General features: G+C 39.4%; 1 protein-coding gene across 11 annotated transcripts in view; it reads right to left on the reverse strand.

Annotated features, from left to right (window-relative positions):
• Positions 1-1,129: 1,129 nt before the first annotated feature.
• ncam1a (neural cell adhesion molecule 1a) overlaps positions 1,130-21,631 on the reverse strand; it is a 268,916-nt gene continuing 248,414 nt past the window's right edge. For 7 of the 11 annotated variants that reach the window (XM_026181160.1, XM_026181159.1, XM_026181161.1 and 4 more), the window contains 4 exons: positions 17,947-18,154; positions 14,801-14,917; positions 13,382-13,837; positions 1,130-5,637 (listed from right to left, as the gene is read on the reverse strand). In XM_026181160.1, the coding sequence (XP_026036945.1) occupies positions 5,517-5,637; positions 13,382-13,837; positions 14,801-14,917; positions 17,947-18,154 (902 nt within the window). In that variant the 3' untranslated portion in view covers positions 1,130-5,516. The remainder of the gene's footprint in view (positions 5,638-13,381; positions 13,838-14,800; positions 14,918-17,946; positions 18,155-21,631) is intronic. The other 4 variants (XM_026181166.1, XM_026181169.1, XM_026181167.1 and 1 more) reach the window with 1 other exon arrangement.

Raw genomic sequence — 21,631 nt, forward strand, 5'->3', positions numbered from 1 at the left:
GTATGTCAATGGGTATTTCTTCTTGTAACAAGAAGTTTATCAGTATGAGTGTTTCATACGTCAAAGAGGAGAAGAAAAAGAAAAAAAATACTAATGTTTCTGTTTCATCCATGTAAAAACTCCCAGCTAATATAAGGTGTTAAGTAAAAATGCTGTTTTTATGTTCATAAATGAGTGGATATTTCTTTTTTAGGTAAAAAATAAAACAAACCCAAAAAACAAACATTAGTAATGTAAGCAATTTAAAGAGGTGGCAAACTGAATTTTAAGGTCATACTCTGTAAATGTATTTTATTTACTCAACATTTATGTTCTGTTAATCCAGTATTTAACATGTTACTGCGACAAGTCTAGTATATAAACATACAGTATTTAAAAATATTAATACTTTAACACAAATATTCACTTTATATGTTATATATTAAATATAATTAATAATTAATATAATTATTTACAACAACAAAAAGCTTATTTTTCTTTTTTTTTAAGTCTAGGTAAGTGTTTTGAAATCAGTTGCAGTAGTAGTGAATTTCTTGACCATGAACATGGCATCTGGCTACAATAATGGTTTGCATTTTTGCCTTACAAGTCAAATATCCCCAGTCTGATGCTTGGAGAAGACGCAGATCCCTCTGTGGCTGCGTCAAGAAAGGGCATCGTAAAAAAACATTCCCAGCGTAAACACGCGGAACCATCTGCTGTGGCGATCCCTTATATGTCTAGTTATTTTTTCCTACTATGAAAATACTTTAATACAATTCTCAGAATGTTTAATAAGAATAAAATTCAAGGTACTGTCGCTGAATAGCCACATTTTCCTTCTTTAAAAGATCAAAAGAAATTTTGCTCGATAAATTATTGCCTTAAAATACAGGCCACTGCTTTGAAGGTATTTACCTTCAAATAATGAATGTGATAACTAATCTTAACTGTAGCTTTCAGTCTTCTTTGACAAACATTTGACTAACAGATATCACCGGTGAACTTTTCTAGGTTACTTACATAAAGAACAATTTTTTCATTGCAAGTTTTCTGAAATGCATGTTTAAATATGCAAACGAGGTAGTAAGCATCCCATCATGTGTGTCTGCACAATTCTTGGTATGAAAGAAAAAACCTTAACAAGATGCATTTTTCCTTTAATTTTATTGAACACAAAATTTCCGGCAGAATGCAAGGTCAGAATGTTCTTTTTGCCTCAGTTAGTATTCAGTATTTACAATTGCGACAGTGGGCAGACAGACAGAAGAGTGGCAGCCTACAGATTTTTTTACCTGCAGCATAGAGCTGATGTTTACACACACACACACACAAAGCATAAGAAAAAAAAGAATGGGGAGCTCTGGATCAAAGAGAGTGACCAGTGTTGGCAGTGGAAGCTGAAGGCTCCTGTCTGACTGAATAGGAAGAAGTTTGGGGTTAGACATTTGTGTGCAGGGGATTTATTCTATTCTCTGTGAGATAGAGAACCTTGAAAGGATGCTTTTCATCTTTTTGAAAACCTGAAAAACTCCTCGAGTAGAACTAGATGTCTTTATTCTTACTGAATCAAGTGGTGGAGTCAAAGGAAAAATCCAAGGCTGCTTCTGTGTCGTTCTTGTATTTTTGAGGCTTTGAACAAAGGCCTCTGGCTCACCCGATGTGACTTCACAAATGAATTTTAGGAGGTGTGACTGGAGTGGAAAAAGTTTTCATGTACAATACTTTCACAGGGGAAACAGTGAGGTTTGGTCATGAGACCGCACCCTTTAAAAAAAATTACAATTCAGAGCTGTGCAAGGAAATCACGTTTCTTTTGAAGCAAAATTGCGCAAACAGGACAAAGTTACACAACACAGGGTCAATACAATTCATTAAGCCATAAATAGTTTTTACATAGCAAAAGTGATTACGTGGTAGTATCCTTCTAATATATGTTGCATGCTTGCTTTAGACAAATGTGTTTCAAATATTATAGAGAATGTGAGACCTGAGCGTCAATGTGCCTTGTACTCCAATGTCAGTGTTTTCGAAACATCTTTGTAATATGGTTTGCCCCCCAGTTCAGTTTATTACAGTTTTGACTTGTATTAGTTATGACAAGAGGTTAACTATAAAGATCTACACCACGTGTGTATTTAGGCATTTAAAATTTCCATTTATTATGACAGAAGTGATGACCAAACATAAATACTGTATACAAGACCAAATTATAATAAACCAGAATTCTCCTTCAGCAAGGACACTGCAAGCACTCATAATAACACAATGATACAGCCATTTAAGACTTATATGAGACAACAAAGCTCGGCTTAATTAACAAATCAAATGCAGTAAATGAAAAAGCAAATCAGCAGGGAAATGGAGATGTGAAATGTTTAATGCAGACACTGAAAGAAACTGATCGCATGCCAACATTTTCATATTTAAAGGCACTGTGTCTTTCCAGTTTGCTGCTGTCAGACTTCTGTACATCGGTGTTGCTAATTCTGTCGCATACTATCAGCTACATGTTTCACAAGCTATTTCAACTCTATGACAAAGGACTCAATGGCTTCACACATTCAGTGTACTAGCTTGCAGCCTAAAGTAGGAGGAACACTGTACAAAAAAAGGTCACACATAGTCTCATTACCTTTCAAATCCATAGCAGTGTGGAAAAAATGTTTTCGGTGAACTTCTAAACATATGACGAGATCTTTCATTTCCAAGGATACGTTTAATTCCTGCTTAAAAGAGGCCAAGTTCGTTAAGATTTGCTGAAAAGGTTAGAGTGTACATTCATTTCAAGTCACTAATCCAGGTTTTTAATCACATTTTTCTTTAGAAATCCTTATGGTCTGTGACAGATTGGATATTTTTATTGGTTCAAAAAAAATCTGTGAATTTAGGGGTTTTCAGACCCACTGCTGCAGATGTATAAAATCAAGCATCTTGGCCACACAGTCTGGTTTTAGAAACATTTGTGAAAAAATGGGTCGTTCTAAAGCGCTCACTCAATTTGAACGTGGTACTGTAATAGGATGCCACCGTTGCAACAAGTCAGTTTGCGAAATTTCTTCCCTTTCCCCCAATGAGCTGTAAGTGGTATTACAAAGTGGAAAGGTTTAGCAACCACAGCCACTCAGCCATGACTTGGCAGACCCTATGAAGTTATAGAGCAGAGTGGCTGAGTGCTGAGACGCATAGAGTGTAAATGCTGCCAATGCTCTGCTGACTCAATAACTGCAGAATTTAAAACCTCCTCTGGCATTAACGCAAAATCTGTGCACCGGGAGCTTTATGGTATGGGTTTCTATGCACAAGCAGCTTATGTCTTTGTACTGTACATGCTCACAAATTTCCGTAATGATCAGAGAATGATTGATATTAGGTTTCCTAATAGAAAGAAGCAGTTACAATTATAGACTGGTTACACAAAAAGCTCAAGATGATCACTTAACCAACTCATCTACAAACTTTCGGACATTTTTAATAAAGTTTCCAGCAACTAGACTTTGTTGGTAAATGCAGTGGTAACACAAGCTCACACTGAGTACAGCTGTGGTGCAAGTGTAAAAACAACAGCTGAGACGATTAGACGGTTAAATCACTGACAGGTAAGCGAATCTAAACAAGCTGAGCTTTTGAATCTCCCGGTGAGTGATGGAGGTTAGCCCAGTCAAGACAAATCTGTGTCAAATATTCAACAACCCTAAGCTAAAGTTCAAACAAACAAACTGAACTGAACACATCTGGCCTCTGATTCACATTTAAGCCCAAAGCTGTCATGTAAACAGCTGGTCAAGAATGCTTAAAGGAGACCTCTAGAAGGAGACTTTGAGGTGACAGCATGTGAGAGAAAAGGAGGTAAAGGTAAATTTCCTCCATTAATCTAAAAACGTTAATGGGTTTGTGTTGTTATATACTGCTTCCAAGGTAAACTCACAAGGACTAAAACTAATGGTTTGCTGTAGTCAAACAGTGAGACCAAAAATTATACACAGGAAGTTGCATTATTTTCAATGTAAGGTAGAGAGCAGACAGTGTCAAATATTAGTTGCAGATCTATCTATATAGCTTAATTTACCGAAGTACTACCCAGAAGAAATAGTGGCCATAAGTCAGATTTCCATTATTTACATCCTGTAGCATCCCATTTCATTGGTCCCATTTATTTAATATATAATCAATGATCAATCCGTCTATTACATTTGGTCACATGTTAACTTGCTTGAGCTGGTGAAGAGCGAAAACAGTATTAATAAATGACTAGTGGGTTTTAGGATACTGATGATATCGAGTATGTAACAGAAGTTTTCACCAAATTCAGACAAAAATAAGGTAGCAATTCTTCTTTGAAACAAGACTTCATCCAGCCTTGAAAGCTGGACTTTAAGAGATGTAATCACTGCAAAGAAACACATTTGTACTCTTCGGTATTCTTCACTGTCACCACTTAATTTAAACCCAACTTGTCTCCTGAAACTTAAGTTTATATACACTTAATAAGCAACATAATAATAGGTTGCACAAATACATTCAGTCAAAATGTATGCATGATCACCTTCTCTGTGTTTTACCCCAAACGTGTTGATGCGTGTAATTCAAATAATGCACTGTTTATAGACTTGCCCTTAACTCGGAGCAAATCTATAAAATAATTTGTAAGCATGCATTAGCTACGTGTCTTGTAAAAAACCATTAGATTGCTGTATATAAATGTCATTTTTAGGACAACAGGGTTGAAACCAATTAATAGTAGTACTTATAGCATGATACATTTTTCACTGGTGTTTTCTTTCATTTATCATGGCTTAGGATACATCTGGACCAGAAACACACAGAGACAACAAAAAAAAAGTCTGAATATGAACCAAATGACAGCAACACATACAGAAATACAGTAAACTTGCAAAATCAGGCATGCTAATGTTCTAATCTCTAGCACTGGAAATAACACATAAAAAAGCTAAATAGGCAGTTTATCTGCATATTATTCAAACACAAAAAATATCGACAGAAGAAAAAAAAGACCCATTTTTTCATAATGCATTACCATGATGATGACCATACTGCATAAAGAATAGTAGCATCGGTAATGTACATGACTTACATGTGTGTACATCATGAAGGCAGTAATCAGTGAAGTAAAGCTACAGTCCAACCATGTTTATCTACAGGAAAATGTCGATTCTTCTCCGCTGATCAATTTAATATTAAGTCAAAGAAAGAAGGTGAATTACAAGAGATCAATTTTTTTCTGTGACAAATAAACAGGTAAACTTATGTAAAGGAACTAAGGCAAGTGCATGAGGTCTTTACATATTCCTGGTCAGAAGACACTGCAGAAAGAGAAAGAGACCAATGGTTTTCTTTTTTCTAATTTTTTTTTTTCAGTTGCTTCTTGTTGGTTTTTCTAATGCAACGGGGTGGTGTGTGAAATTGCTTTGAGGTTTCAGTGACTGTGACCAACCCCTTTTAACCTTAAAACCCAACAACCCGAACCCTCCCAACCCTACGTGCCCTCTTCTTCTTGCTGCTCACGGCCAAGAAGATTACGCTTTACTTTCGTTGCCATTCATCTGAGGAGCCTCGTTGGGAACTGTCTTCACTTCGGCTGTGGCATTCTTCACCTCCGCCTCGCCTTTAGTGCTATCATCCTTCACAGTCTTACCACTACAGGCACAAATGTAAGAATGAGAGAGACACAGAAAGACAAAAAGAGAGGAGATTCTGTTAGCAGCAAATCACTAAGTCTCTCTTTCACAGCTAAACGGTCTGTTCTGAGCTGCCTTTTGTATCATTTTTCAAAGAAAGAAGGGAGGGGGAAATTGGGGGAAAACATGCAAGATGCTTTGAGAGAATTTGTTTTCCCTCCTGGAACTGAATGCATTTCACACATAATGGGATCAAGCTCACTATCCTAGCCAGACATCAAATAAGAGTACATGGATGTCACAGCTACTTTCAAGGAACAATGAATGCTGATGTGGAATGAGACAGGGCTGGTACAGTAGCCACAATGGATGAGGGAATGAAAGACTGAGGCATAACCTACAACACAAACTACAATTCACAAGAGGATTACATGCCATCTGGACTGAGCTGAGATACAATGGAAAGAGACTTTTGGGCCATACATCATTTAAGTTGAAAACTTTCTGGTGTTCTGGCTCGGATTTTTCTTTTTTAAGTGCATTGCTTTTATGTCTTCTGTACCGTGCTCCTACTGTGCCTTAGAAAAATAAGGCAGGGACAGTGCAATATATAAGATCTGTAAATATATCTAAACCTGACCGCCTTCTTAGATGTCATCTTATAAATTTTTGGTGTCAACTCCTTTAAATATGGTGTAATTATTCATATAAACTGTAAAGCTCCACTAGCATCCCCCAGTGGCTGAACTGCTTATTACATTACACAATTAAGTTTTTGCTGAGCAGTCACTCAGAATGTACAAAAAGGTAAACATAGCCTGTATCCTCTTGGGCTAATAAATGCTGTCAGCAGGATGTGAGATTATGAAGAAAAAAAATGTTTGCAGACTTGACACTTTTCTCCCCCCAGTGTTCCAAGAAGGAGAACTTTTTTAATGTAATAATATAAATGCACATTACAGGAATTTACATTTTATTTGTGTCCTGGGGGGATGACCAAAAGCTTCAGGGAAATGTTCAGCTTAAATTCATGTTACTGTTAGTTTTCAAGAGTTATGGGGATGGGAAACTGTGAATGGTGCAGATGAGGCTGTTGGATGCTTTGAGTTCTTTTGGCTCAGGTTCAACAGTCTTAAACTGCACAGGGAATCTTTCTTTTAGCTATTTTTGCAATTCAATTTTTTAACTGAATTGCAACAGTTTATAAAATTTTTTCGGTCTGTTAGAAAAAAGTCAGCTGGACGTTGCTTTAAACCCTCTCTGGAGCTCTCTTCACTGAGTCAGTGTGCGATTGAAGTTCGGTCCTGTTTTCTGTCTCTCTTTATCCCTGGGCATCTTTTTATGATTCATTCAGTTGTTCCATTTTTGTTACCAATGGAAATATACCGACAACTCCTGGAGAACAAAAAGCATCTTTTCTTGTTTGTGTTTGTGGAATCAAGACTTATTTTCCCCCAAAGAGATTTATTATGTTGTAGAAGCCAGAACTGCATTGTGAAATCAATTTATAAAGTATTTTCCCCTTCCCGAGTTTTCATTTTCTTGCACAGTTCTCGCACTTACATGCTCATCAAAAACCTAAAACCAAAACATAATATTAGACAAAGACAACCCGAGTAAGTCCAGGATATAGTATTTTAATGATGCTTTCATGTATTACCCTGTTTTATGTGAAAAATGTAATTTTGGCCCTTTGTTAAATCCTGAATTAACTTTGATTAAATACATTTTTTGGAAAGCTGAGTTCAATTTCACTAGCTACACCCAGGAAAGATTACTGCCAGACCTGTTGGATCCAGCGTGTCTGTGTGACTGTGGCTTAAAAAATAAGGTCAGCTAAAAAAAAATAATCTCAAAAGGCAACACCTCATGCCACAATCTAAAGAAAAACAGCTGAGAAACAAAGTCATTGACATCTATCGGTTTGGAAAGGGTTAAAAAGCAATTTCTAAGGTTTTGGGACTCCAGAGAACCACAGTGAGAGCCATTGTCCACAATGGAGACAACATAACAGAATCCCAGGACTGGCTGGACAACCAAAATAGGGTCACAAAAGAACCCAGAATAACATCTTGAAGAGTTAAGTTCAGTCTTCACGATTAAACAAATAAAAAAATAAACTGGTGTTACGAACTTGCATGTCCATGTGTTTGTTTGTGCAGGTGTTGTGTCTTTTTATGTTAATTTAGCTGTGCCAGGGCCCTGCTCCGATTGGTGCGTGAATACACTGCCTCGACGTGACTGGTTCCAGCTGGAGGACCCGCCCATTAAAAGGAGGCTGGAGTACTACAGCGGAAGAGGTCCTCGCGTTTCTCCTCATGACCCAGCAGTATTCCTGTGGCAGCTGCTGGCTGCAGTGCGCTTAGAAGTTGTGGAAGTGGAGTGGGTAGGGGTGAGCTGCTGTTTCTTTTGATCACCCGTTTTCTCCTGTTTTGAGTTAGTTAAGGAGGTCAGACTCTGTCTTTATTTTTGACTTTGTTTTGGTAAGGTCAGGGGTGCGGGATTTGTGTAGATTTGTTTTGTTTATTGTTTTGGCCTTGGCTCACCCTGAAGTGTTGACACTCCCGTTTTGGTTCCTTTATTTCACATTGTAAATAAACCACATTGTAACTAACGGATTTGTTTCTTGTGGCTGCTTGGGTCTTGGGGGGGAAGCGAGTGCCTCACTCATGTTATTGCCTGGCCCTAGACGGGTCGTAACACTGGGCAAAAATGGCATCCATGGGAAAGTTCCAAGGTGAAAACCACTGCTGACCAAAAAGAACAAAAGAAGGAAAAACCCGCCAAACATCTTGATGATCCCTAAGGAATCAAAAGAACATCAGAGCAACAATCAAACATGGTGGTGGTAGTGTGACGATCTGGAGCTGCTTTGTTGCTTCAGGACCTGGACCACTTGCTGTAATTGATGCAACCATGAATTCTGCTCCCTACCATTAAATCCTGAAGGAGAATGTCTGGCCATCAAATGAGTTCGGGTTATTCAGCAGGACAATGATCCTAGACACACCAGCAAGCCTATAAAAAACTGCACTTTGTGTTTACTTGGGTTATCTTTGTCCATCCATTCACTAGCGCTTATCCTTTTCAGGGTACGCGCGGAGGGCGCTGGAGCCTATCCCAGCTGTCATAGTGCGAGAGGTAGGGTACACCCTGAATGGGTCGCCAGTCTGTCGCAGGGCTAATACATAGACAGAGACAACCAGTCGCACTCACATTCCCCCCCCCCCCCCCCCCCCCAAACACACCTATGGGCAATTTAGTGTTTCCAAGTAGGGATGGGTACCGGTGTCCATAAACATGACATAAACGGTAGTAACCAGACCGAAAAGCAGCGCACATTTCGGTGCTTTATTTCGGTGCTTTTTTTTTCCTGAGCTGTGATACACTTTAGATTCTAGCCAATCATTTTACGTTTCCGAGGATAGTAGGCGGGGCCAGGTACGTACGTTCTGTTAGAGCAGAGCTACAGATTAAAAATGTCCAAGGCGAAGCGGTCAAAAGTCTGGCTGTACTTCACAGCAAAATATGCAAACTCAGCAGCAACAAGTGCTTTAAGCTGATACTGTGATACTGTCAAAGGAGGTAACACCTCAAATCCGATGAAACACCTGGCGACGCATAGCGTTTTTTTTAAAAGCCCAGAAATGCGCCGTATTTGATAGCTTGCTGCGAGACCTCACACCTAGCACATCTACTGCGGGTGGGTTGCCTGTTATGCAACATCCCCCAAAAACACGAAGAGGAGAGTCCTGGCCCCTAGCCCTGCCAGTGTAGCAGAAATGATGAGGATGATGATGGCAGCAGCAGCCGTTCTTCTCTGCGTGAGTAGCTTCATGTTGTTCGTGTAATTTACGTTGAGTAGGCTAACCACGTTATTACATTAATGCATGTAAGGTGAACTAGCAAACATCATCATAGCTACATGCCGCTGTCTTCTTGTTTGATGGCAGATACTCCCTTCACCCTGGCTAAAAAGGCTAAAATGACCAAAGAAAAAGTGGAAAACAGTTAAACATGAGAGGTTTAGGACAAAGTTTGTGTGTTTTCCATTGTTTAAGCACTGCTTCCAGCCAAGAGTGATACCATATATGCCCCATAGCTGCAGAAAAGGCTAACATTGTTATATTTTTACAAAAAACAGCTGAACATGAGAGGTTTTTGGACCAATTTTGTGTTCTCCATTCTTTAAGCACCGGTTTGAACACCGTTTGAGCACCGGCACAGTTTCAAAAGTACCGATTTGGCACCGGTATCGGATAAAACCTAAACGATACCCATCCCTATTTCCAAGTAACCTAACCCCACTGACTGCATGTCTTTGGACTGTGGGAGGAAGCTGGAGAACCCACGCAAACACGGGGAGAACATGCAAACTCTGGCTTATCTTTGTCAAATATCGAAATGTATTTGATTTTAAATATGTGACAAATATGCAAAAAAAGAAGAAATCAGGAAGGGGGAAATACTTTTTCACTGCACTATACAGGTTTGCGTTGTGCAATTAACTATATAAAAGGTTTAAACAACGATGTATTTTCTGCCATCTATTTCCACATTTTCACTATACTAATATTCCACACAGAGCTGCAGTCCATTGTTTGACATTAGCACTGTACTGTTGCTCATTCAAAATTCTGCCTATCCTATTAGAATGACCAATTAACCTAACAAGTGTGTCTTTAGACTCTGGGAGGAAGCCGGAGTATCCAGAGAGAACCCACGTGGGGACGGGGACAACAGGCTTGACATGCCAGCTGCGGTAATTGAACCCAGGACCTTCCTGGTAACAGGCGACAATGCTAACCACTTAAACCCTCTCTTCTATAATCAACTTGCTTCAACTTTTGACCTTTACGCAGTAAAATTCACATCTGTGAGTCATTTATGCAGTTACTCCAGTTTCAAGTTACTCTCAACTTCACTGAGAACCAAATTACTGATCATTGTGAGTCTAACTGTATTTCAAGCACGTGCAAGCTTCTAAAGAGCTATGCAGGGTATTAGTCACTTTTTAAAATCATTCTTACATCATCAGAAACTATTCACAAGTGCACAATTGTATTGGCTGTTGAGTCAAGGTCACATTAGACACATCATTAGATCAATGTTAAAGATACATTTAAAATCTAGGAATAATAATGAGTGTAAAACATCTATTAATAATGAATTCTTAAAGGTACATATTCTATAGTCTGCTCTTATTTCGTCTCTTCTGTTAAAATAAGTCCAGAGGAGGGCTCTACCGCTCAGATATCCAATAAACCCACAAGAAGTCTGACAAGACATTTTAGTGTTGGGATGCTGAAGAAGGATCACCACATAGATCAGTGGGAGAGCTGTGCTTCAGTCCTGTCAGAGTTATGAAGAAAAATCCCCCTGATGACAAGTTTGGTTTTATCAAGGTGATGTTGAGCTGACAAGAGCCCTGCTTCCAACTGCCTCTCAACTCCCCATACTTCATCACTGACATCTTCCTCTGGCCATCCAAGTGAGTAAAGTATGAGATGAAGAAGGCAGAGAAAGAGGAGTGGCTGTCAGCAAGCCTCTGTAATTTATCTTCTGCAGCTTCCTCGCCATACTCAGACTGTCAGAAAAATCAGGAGAATCTGCAAACTCGTAGGGCCAAAACTCCAAATAATAACCTGTCATACCGCCACTGAAACGACAGCTTCTACAAGAATTGAGACAGAAAACAGAAGTGTCTGGGAGAAATTTGAGGGACTGACAGTTTTCTTTTGGCCTTCACCATCTATTATCTTATCACAATGAAGAGGACAGAGCACAGTAAAGCTGCTGCTTGGTGAATTTTTTAATTTACTTCAGCGATTTCAACTGAAAATTCTTCTGCCGAGTTCACTACACGAAGATTTCTTATGGCGCAGCAGGACTTGAACCCCAGCTATGGCAAACTAAGCACCATTAAGTGTATCACTTACAGTCTATTAATTGCACCTAGCTTAGGTTGTAGTCTCTGGCATTCACCTACTGCTGCTTGTTTTAAGAGGTCAATTAAAAACTACTTACAAAGACTGACATGTGATATATGATTTTAACACCGTAGGGATGAATTTAAAGCTTTTGATCATATTTTTCTGTTGCTTATGATAAAACAAGCACTCAGGGCTAGATTTAGAGTCCCGATATTTGCACAAAACTAAGGAAACAATTAAATCCTGTTTTAAACTGAGTCTAGCACTCGTAAGTTGGTACTTGTAAGTCTTTTTCACTCAAACTTGCATTTTGCTGTTTCACAAATGGCTTTAGAGCAAAGAAAACCTTTTAATTTAAAAATATAAACTTTTTAAAGCAATTTTAAATACTGTGATTTTACAGATTTTGCAATATGTTTACATCATCAGCTAATTTAATTTAAGTTGTAATCTTCTGTACATCAAAAAGAATTAGATGTAAGTTCCAGCCTTGATCTTGTTTGATTCCATTTCACCCATGTTGAGTGCACTGCTTCTCAGCTTTTACGAAGAAGCCAAAAACCAGAACACTAAGGAGTGGGAAACTCATGTGCATGCAGCTTAAAGCAGGAAAGACGTGTGCCTACAATGTTCAAGTAAATTTAACCATCTAACCCATTTACCATCGTCCAGCTATGAATGTTTCAAATACCTGCAGTCGGCACCAATAAAAATAAAAGCCCGGTTTAATGAACTGATTAAAATGACTGAATATATTTTTTGTATATTAGGACAGTGGGTGTTGCTAGATGCCCCAGAAGGTGAACAAAATGCATCATTCTCCTACAATCTGCCCATGATGATGAGGAATATGAGATGGCTTAGATGTATGGTAGGAGAAAATCTGTCTCTACTACGTGAATAAACAAACAGGTGGAGGAAGGTGGTGGATCTTGATTGATGACAGGCATGCTGGTAGCATGCTACACTGGTAGCATCCCAGTAGATCATTATCCTTGCTACCATTAAAGGAAAATTCCACTCTTGCATACTCCTAAAATTCATAATATTCTTGAATAATGTGCAATATAGTGTTAAAAACAATGGGTACATGTTTTAAAAAAGACTTAGGTTTACTACTCATGCAATGTTTGAAAATGTTTACAGCCAAAGCAGTTTTCTTTCTTTAAATTGGATAATTATTTTAACAGTTTTTGTCTTGAAATCTAGGTGTGCTGCAACTGTTGCTGCTGGAAATGTTTTTAACCTCAGCTGATACCAGACAACAGCCCAGAATATTTTTAGGGAATAAAAAGACCCATCAAAACCTCCAGTAGGGGAGAACTACTTAAAAGCACTGAGTCATTTAGATTTACCTTTTTTTTAAAAAAATAAATAAATGTGGGATCTTTCACAATATAATAAAGAAAAAAAAAGAAGTTTTTAATCTCAGAAACATGATGGTTTGAGGCTTTGAGAATAATGTTTTTAAGATAAACACAAGTACAGTCATTTCCACTATGACTGCTATTTGGCTCCGTGCTTTGGCCTCTAACAGTTTATATTTATGACTGTGAATTGTCATTAAATAAATAGCAATGGAAAGACTTTAGGAAAATATCGAGACCAGGAAATAAATTTAAACTAATTAACAAGTTTTAAGGAATCAAATCTTGATCTAAAGCTGCCTGCTATTTTCTGCCACATGCCTGATGAGTGCAAAACTGCTTGGGGAAGTCTGATAATACATAAGTGGAATTTTTCCTTTGAAATGGAAGACTTATGAGCTAAAGGGATGCTATCAGGCTCAAAGAGATACTTGGAAAAATACAGATATGGAGGTGCTCATACTCATTTTGGGCTGGTGTGGTCGAGTCTGTGCACGGGGCATTAGGAACATCCTTGGTCGGGCCGTCTACTTGTGAGTCCTTATTCTGGGTGCTGTCAGGGGCTTTGACTGAGTCCCGCGGACTCTGTGGCCCATCAGCATTAGCAGAGGGTGGGCTGACTAGCTCTGATACAAGGAGTGTTGGGTCGGAAGATGCGGCAACTTTAGGGGTGTCGCTCAGGTCAACCAGAGGTCCAACATCAGGTTGGGGGTTAGATTTATGCGAATTGGCTGTAGGGCTGTTTTTAGGGTGAGACTTGGCATGGGCCACTTGGGTTGGGCTGGAGGTGTTGGTTGTTAGTGTGGTTCTCTCACTAGCAGGACTGCTTTGTGCCGTGCTAAAGCTCTCAGTAACTGAGTTAGCAGCTGTGGAGGACAGCAGATTTACCACCATCGGCGTGGTGTCTGCAGCAGCAGGCCTGTTTTGTGGGGAGAAGTGGGAAAACAAGGTAGGAGAGGGAAAGATAGGGAGTTGGCACAGGGGAGGAAGCAGAGGGCAGAAAAGTGAGGGAATCAAGGACAACAAGGAAAATAAAAGAGGTAAAAGGAGAGTGCACGTCGGGGGATAAACAAAGCAGATTAGGTTTCTATTGTGCTGCAGTAAAATAAAAAAGAGACTACACAATCAAAATGTTAGCAACAAAATATTTGTAAGGGGAAAACATAAAACAATCCAACAATAAACTATAAAGGGAATGGAGGGAGTTTCAGGATTAAGATGCTCGGATGTCTTTCACAAGCAGTTTTCCCAGCAGAAGGCGGTGTTTGTTCATGCTTTGAATGTGTCTGAATGATTTATGCACCTTGGCAAACTCACTCAGAAGGAGATTCGACAGCGCTCGGCTTTGAAATGAGACGACTGAAGTTTCAACGACAATGTACTGTGATAATTGTTAAGTTGGTTGTTGCGCTTGTTGCTTCTTGTTGCAAAAATAACATTTGAATGGTTTGAAATTGTGCCAAAAAAAGGAAGTCAAGCAAATGTATTACTTTCAATATAAAATGGCAAAATCTGGAAAGTCTTAGTTAAGAGATGACCCAAAAATGCAGCGCCCTACAGCCTGCATCATGGTTCTGTGGCCGTGCATATAGACCAGCACTTGCAGAATCATTTCTATTGAGTGTTCACCGTAGGCAGTTAAGTGTGATGCGTCATACATGGTCATACATACTGTATAGACAGCGGGACATTTTAGCCTTGCATAAAAATGCTTACAGTGTAAATTACCAGCACTGCTCTGTGGTATGTATAACAGTCCTTACAAGAGAACTGGGTCAATATTTGAATGAAAGCTGGGCCGGACCAACATTATATTTGTAAACTGTTTCTGCTCAGAGCAAACCAATGATTTGCTTAATCTCTCTGTACTCTTGACACTCACTCAGGTTCTGTCAATGGCGTGGTCTCGTTGGGCTCAGTGGCACCTCCTCCTTCTTGGTTTGGAGTGTTTTCTTCCTCTGTTCTCACTTCAACAATAGGCTCCTTACACTCATCTTTGCTGTTATCCAAAGGAAATATTGTTACCAGGGTAATGAATTAAGTGCACTTAACTAGGTGTGTTATTTTTCAACCCTACAAAGAGAAAAATCTGGCAGTAACAATGTCAAATGAACAGGTTAATTTTAGTCAACTAAAACATACAAAAACCCGTCAAACGCACTCACCCTATCATCCTCTTTGATCATCTTCCACCTGCACTGACCTGTAAGCTCTGATTGGTGGTTTTCCCTGAGGCCTTGTGCTATCATCACACTGCTCTCTGATTGTGCTGAGCTGTGTGCATTGCTGGGACTGACCTGTTTAAACGCAGGGTGCTAAATAACGCTATAACTCTCACGATGCACTTTCACTAAATTTGTTTTGTGCGAGCTGTCAGAGCTGAAATATTTATTTGTTGCATTCGGAGCTGGCGAGATGACGGACAGTTCGACGCATAGAACAAAATGTTTGATCAAACACAGGCGAACATGCAGTAACTGCATTTCAGCGCCATTAAATATTTACAGTTGGTGCTGAATAATTGAGGGAATTTCCCTAAGGATAAAATATAAAGATTTGCCTGCTTTCACTTTAGCTCAGCACCTTGGGAATTTGCTCTTTTGTCTCAAACTCGTGGGCAAAGACTTAAAAACATGTTTTTAGTGTGTACTTACATACATCTACCCAGGAATCAATGGAGTCTAATAAGCCCTCATACAGGGAGTGCAGAATTATTAGGCAAATGAGTATTTTGTCCACATCATCCTCTTCATGCATGTTGTCTTACTCCAAGCTGTATAGGCTCGAAAGCCTACTACCAATTAAGCATATTAGGTGATGTGCATCTCTGTAATGAGAAGGGGTGTGGTCTAATGACATCAACACCCTATATCAGGTGTGCATAATTATTAGGCAACGTCCTTTCCTTTGGCAAAATGGGTCAAAAGAAGGACTTGACAGGCTCAGAAAAGTCAAAAATAGTGAGATATCTTGCAGAGGGATGCAGCAGTCTCAAAATTGCAAAGCTTCTGCAGCGTGATCATCGAACAATCAAGCGTTTCATTCAAAATAGTCAACAGGGTCGCAAGAAGCGTGTGGAAAAACCAAGGCACAAAATAACTGCCCATGACCGTCAAACGTGCAGCTGCCAAGATGCCACTTGCCACCAGCCATATTTCAGAGCTGCAACATCACTGGAGTGCCCAAAAGCACAAGGTGTGCAATACTCAGAGACATGGCCAAGGTAAGAAAGGCTGAAAGACGACCACCACTGAACAAGACACACAAGCTGAAACGTCAAGACTGGGCCAAGAAATATCTCAAGACTGGTTTTTCTAAGGTTTTATGGACTGATGAAATGAGAGTGAGTCTTGATGGGCCAGATGGATGGGCCCGTGGCTGGATTGGTAAAGGGCAGAGAGCTCCAGTCCGACTCAGACGCCAGCAAGGTGGAGGTGGAGTACTGGTTTGGGCTGGTATCATCAAAAATGAGCTTGTGGGGCCTTTTCGGGTTGAGGATGGAGTCAAGCTCAACTCCCAGTCCTACTGCCAGTTTCTGGAAGACACCTTCTTCAAGCAGTGGTACAGGAAGAAGTCTGCATCCTTCAAGAAAAACATGATTTTCATGCAGGACAATGCTCCATCACACACGTCCAAGTACTCCACAGCGTGGCTGGCAAGAAAGGGTATAAAAGAAGAAAAACTAATGACATGGCCCCCTTGTTCACCTGATCTGAACCCCATTGAGAACCTGTGGTCCATCATCAAATGTGAGATTTACAAGGAGGGAAAACAGTACACCTCTCTGAACAGTGTCTGGGAGGCTGTGGTTGCTGCTGCACGCAATGTTGATGGTGAACAGATCAAAACACTGACAGAATCCATGGATGGCAGGCTTTTGAGTGTCCTTGCAAAGAAAGGTGGCTATATTGGTCGCTGATTTGTTTTGTTTTGTTTTTGAATGTCAGAAATGTATATTTGTGAATGTGGAGATGTTATATTGGTTTCACTTCCAGAAACATTCAGCTTTGATATTAATGAGTTTTTTGGGTTCATTGAGAACATGGTTGTTGTTCAATAATAAAATTATTCCTCAAAAATACAACTTGCCTAATAATTCTGCACTCCCTGTACTAACAGCTCTTTTAATAACCTGGTCGCAAAATAAAACTATTATTTCAGATTTGTATAAGTTAAAAAAAGAAATTTGGCTGACTTAAACAAGTAGTTTCAGTCTGCTTAGTTAGATTAAACCAATGTCTTTTCATCGTAGTACATCAGATACTGTTGTTCTGTCAGATACTGCTGGCCTCACAGAAATACACATTAGTGGTGCTTTAGGATGGGTGTTCAGTGCACTGGTTAACAATCCAGCTGTTAAAGAGTGATAAAATCTACAAGTTTCTCAGCTCTGAGACATGTCCTGCTTTGTTTTGCCTTGTTATCACTCCATTACTGGTTTCTTTTGTAACTGACATTTTATTGTGCGTTCACCCGCTGATTCCATTTCAGTTTAATACTTGCTGGGTAAGGTTTAGGACCCAAAACTACTAAAACATAGAGTTATTCTGCTCCTTAATAAAATGAATCCTTCACCCTGAAAAAACAATAGTCGAGGTTTTTTTTTTTAACAGGCATCCACGTGTGATTGGAACAGAGACTTTTCTTATCTTTGCTGTAACCAGGTGGACTTGGCACTGAAGCCAGTGGTTACCTTGTGAAGAGAAAATGCCAGCAATGCCGACCAAAGTAAAGTGAGCTGAATAAGCACATCTTTACTGGCTTTATTCTAAAGTTATATAAATAATAAGCATTGATTTGTATTTATGGTTCAAAAGATAACTTTAAGCCCTTTAAGTATTTATTCTGTTTTTTAGCTCTGCCTTCTTCTCAGTCAGCTCCTGAGAAATATGTTGATATTTGCTGCAAGTCCAACAGCTACACTCTAACTTAGGTTCTCTGATGATGGGTATTTTTGAAAATGTGCTAATTCTCTGTAGGCACACCACAAATAATCTGTGTTCCAGTCAAAAGATGACGCTTGCTTACGTGAATGCCGCCTTGCCCTCCTCGATGTCCTTGCTCTTTGCGCCTGGGCCAGCTTTCCCACAGAAGTTAACAGCAATGCACATGAGGAGCCCGCACTTGTTGAGGAAATAGCAGGTGACATCCACGCCCACCAGCAGCAGGAAAAAGACAACAATAAGGATGCCTACGATGGCCCCGGTGCCCATGCCTGAGCCACCACCCATGGCGTCTGAAGGGACAAAGACAGGTAGAGGGGATATACAAGCAAAACAGGCAGAAGAGGAGAAGAGGGTTCAAATATAGAGAAGAGGGGATGGGAAGGAAGTTAGAAAGAGAGAGGGAGAGAGAGATGATGAGGAATGCAATCAGGCTTTTAATACAGTGCTTCAGGTTTCAGTCAAAACCTCAGATGTGTGTCGCTCTTTTCAGAGGAAAGCTGAAATGGTGCAAGAGGGACCAACATAATTTCTAACAACTTTATATCTGTTCTTGACATCCCCGGTGGCCGAAACACTATGTTCAATTTCATACAGAATCACAGAAATTGCAAAGACAAAAACAAATCAAAACAAATGCAAACAAACAAAACTATCGGTAGCCTTTCGAGGGCTTCTAGGCATATTCTTGTTCTTGTCACTAGGCGTTTCATAATAGGCTTGTAACACATTTATAGACATTTGTGGACTGACTATTAATATTTGTGCCTGAGGTGTCAATATGGCACCATTAAATATAAATATAAATGCAATACACTACATTGCATACATATTTTACAATAAGAAAAAATGCCTCGAAAACTGCATGAGGAGCAAATAAATTGCAATGACAGTCTACTAGGATATATTACAACACAGGAAAACAATGTTGTAGCAGAATATTCTATGTGTACTCATAGTTTTAGCAATTCACTTTTTTTTTAAACACCCGCCCAATCATTTTACCAGTTTCAATCAAACTTTCTTTGGAAATGTGAAGGTTATGAAGGGTTACCTGAGCAGCATGTGTGAGCAGCCAACACATTTCTAATTCAGCTCTGAAGGCAGAGTACAAATACAAGTCATTTTCTCCTACAGATTATTTGAATAAACAAACGCACATGCAGATTATAGAGAGAATGGTATAAAGATGGATTTTGGAGGTCAAGGCCAGCTTAGACAGCTACATTTACTACCTTTTTTATCATTGTGTGCAACCTGCTGCAAAAAGCACGGAGCATGCATTGTCGTAGTGACCTCAGTCTGTGAATTAGCGCATCACACCTTTTATTAATGCTTAATTAATAATTAACAAATTGATTGACATTTTATGTAAATTGCAATTGTTTCAGAGATTCAATTTAGAGCCACAGAATTCATGCCAGTGCAACTTCACTGCACACTATGACTTACTGGATTTCAACGTTCTTCTGGAAGAAACAATAGATCTGATTGATAACAGCAACAGAATAATGGAGAAACTGTATAATTGTTAAGAAAAGAATAAACTGTAATGCTTTGGATAAATAAAAGAATAAAGAATAAAAGGGATTCACTACTCCACTGAAAAAATGTGGATAAGTTAAACTAACAGAAAAAAACAGAAAAGACAAAAATAATAATTAAAAAAAAAACCACATATTTCCTTGACTGAGGTAATCACAGTAAGCAGGATTCGTGGTAACCAGGTATAACAAGATTTCTTGTAATAGTCAGTGGACACTTAAAGACATAAAGACAGGCCTCCCTCAACTCGCATTTGGCTTCTTACTGAGACTGTGAGAAACAAAAAGCAATCTCTGCTTGTTCATCCAATGAACTTAATGTTGTTCAACGGAAACGCAACATTCAGGTGTATCCGAACTCAGACCTATTTCTACTTTATCATCAGAAAGGTGTGGTATTTATCATTTTTGCAGCCCACTTCTAGTCTTATGGGTCAGTCACACATTGGAGTGAGCTGTAAGGGAGCTTGGTGTTGCAAAACACTTGTAGTTGCCTGGTGATTCTGAGACAGGTCACCTGGCAACGTGTCTCCAAACAATCTTGGTCTGGCCTGGAGTGGCTGCAGTCACTCTCAGACAGACAAGGAAAAATTTGCAAATAACCGCAGTCTAATTTATAAATGCAGACAGATTACAAACATGTTGTACTTAATCTGAGTCAGTTTGCTCCAGTGAATGAACCTCGTCTCCCATGTGTCTGTTAGCAGTAGGAGACTCGACTCAGCTGGTTGTATTCTGGTTCTATTCCTAAAGCAAGGCTGCGAGCACCTACACAGCTACATCACTATTTGTTCAGACGTTTCTGAACTTGTGTTTCAAATCTCTATCGTCTTAGCTTGACTTTGAATCTAAGTAGTTCGTTTGAAATTATGTTAAATTAAATTTCTGTTCACGCAGATCATTTTTGCTGACTTGTTAAAAATATAATTACTGTGTTATGACAGCTTGCATGTAATTGCCAACTTGACCCCACTGACAAACCTGATAACAGACTCACTCCATCTTATTGCCATTTTAAAGTTGTCACGATGCACTAAAGCTACTGTGAAGATGACAGCTGACTGTGAGCGGTCGCAGACCCCGTCCTCCGTCCTTGAAGCAACGATTTCAAAGGCAACAAAATCACAAATTCCTTGCACACAGTCTCCAGCCACGGTTTTCCCCAGGGTGACTGTAGCCTTACTGACCACTACAAGTAACATTCACCCATTCACACCGAAGTTTAGTGAAAGCCTCACAACCATACCTGAGGCAAATTTCAAATGAACAACCTCTGGACTGGAGAACCTGGAAAAAAATCTGATAACATCAGAACATCCTGTATTGGCTCCATGTATTAACACAATGTTTCCCAATCAAGGCTTGCATTTAATATGAAGATGATTTAAAATCAAAGCTGAAAAGATGTTTGTTTGTGTTCAGCGTGTAAAGTCAGAATTATAGTTCCAACCCTGTTATGTTTGTTATTATGGTGTCTACCGTGCCAGTAGGCAATCAAATTGGAAGACCTTCAGTTAAATTAAAGCCTCTCTTACATGTATCAATTTGGCTCTGCTTCAGGCAGTAAAGACTGCTGTAATGGCTCGCCAGGGTCTGATAAGGATCAAGGGCTCATCAAAGTGTCTGAGGAGAATGTGAGCGCTGTGCAATTTGAGGACCATCTTTATGTTAACTGTTTATACCCTCAGCCTTGGATATGGAAAAAGGGAAAGGATCAGCCAGTGACAAATATGTTCTGCAGTCGTGATTCACTGGAACTACGGAACGAACCCCTATTTATAATGGCCTCTGCACAGCCTGCAGCGTATTCTAAAAGCTTAAAGTATAAATAAATGACAGCAGCGTTACCACTGTAAGGAAGCACTGTGAGCTGCGCTTTCAGTTTTCTGCCCATTTTGTGGTTTCACACATTCCCTACTCTTTAGATAAAAGGCCAAATATAGATAATGTACTGCCACATCAGTATACACTAGTTACTCCAGCAAAACAGACTTTGATCTGAAGTAACCACAACGAACGTGACGATTTAGTGTCACTTCCATTAAATCCATGTGCACTGGCATCTAAAACTGTCATTTTGTACAGCTGAGTAATCACATGGGTGGGGGATATATATATATATATATATATATATATATAATAAAAAGCCAATGTCTTTTTCAAATGGAGCAAAGCAGTAACTGCCACACTGAAGTATCATACTTAAATGTGTGTGACAGGTAAAGA

Source organism: Astatotilapia calliptera, chromosome 10, assembly GCF_900246225.1.
Source record: "Astatotilapia calliptera chromosome 10, fAstCal1.2, whole genome shotgun sequence".
NCBI classification, from domain to species: domain Eukaryota; kingdom Metazoa; phylum Chordata; class Actinopteri; order Cichliformes; family Cichlidae; genus Astatotilapia; species Astatotilapia calliptera.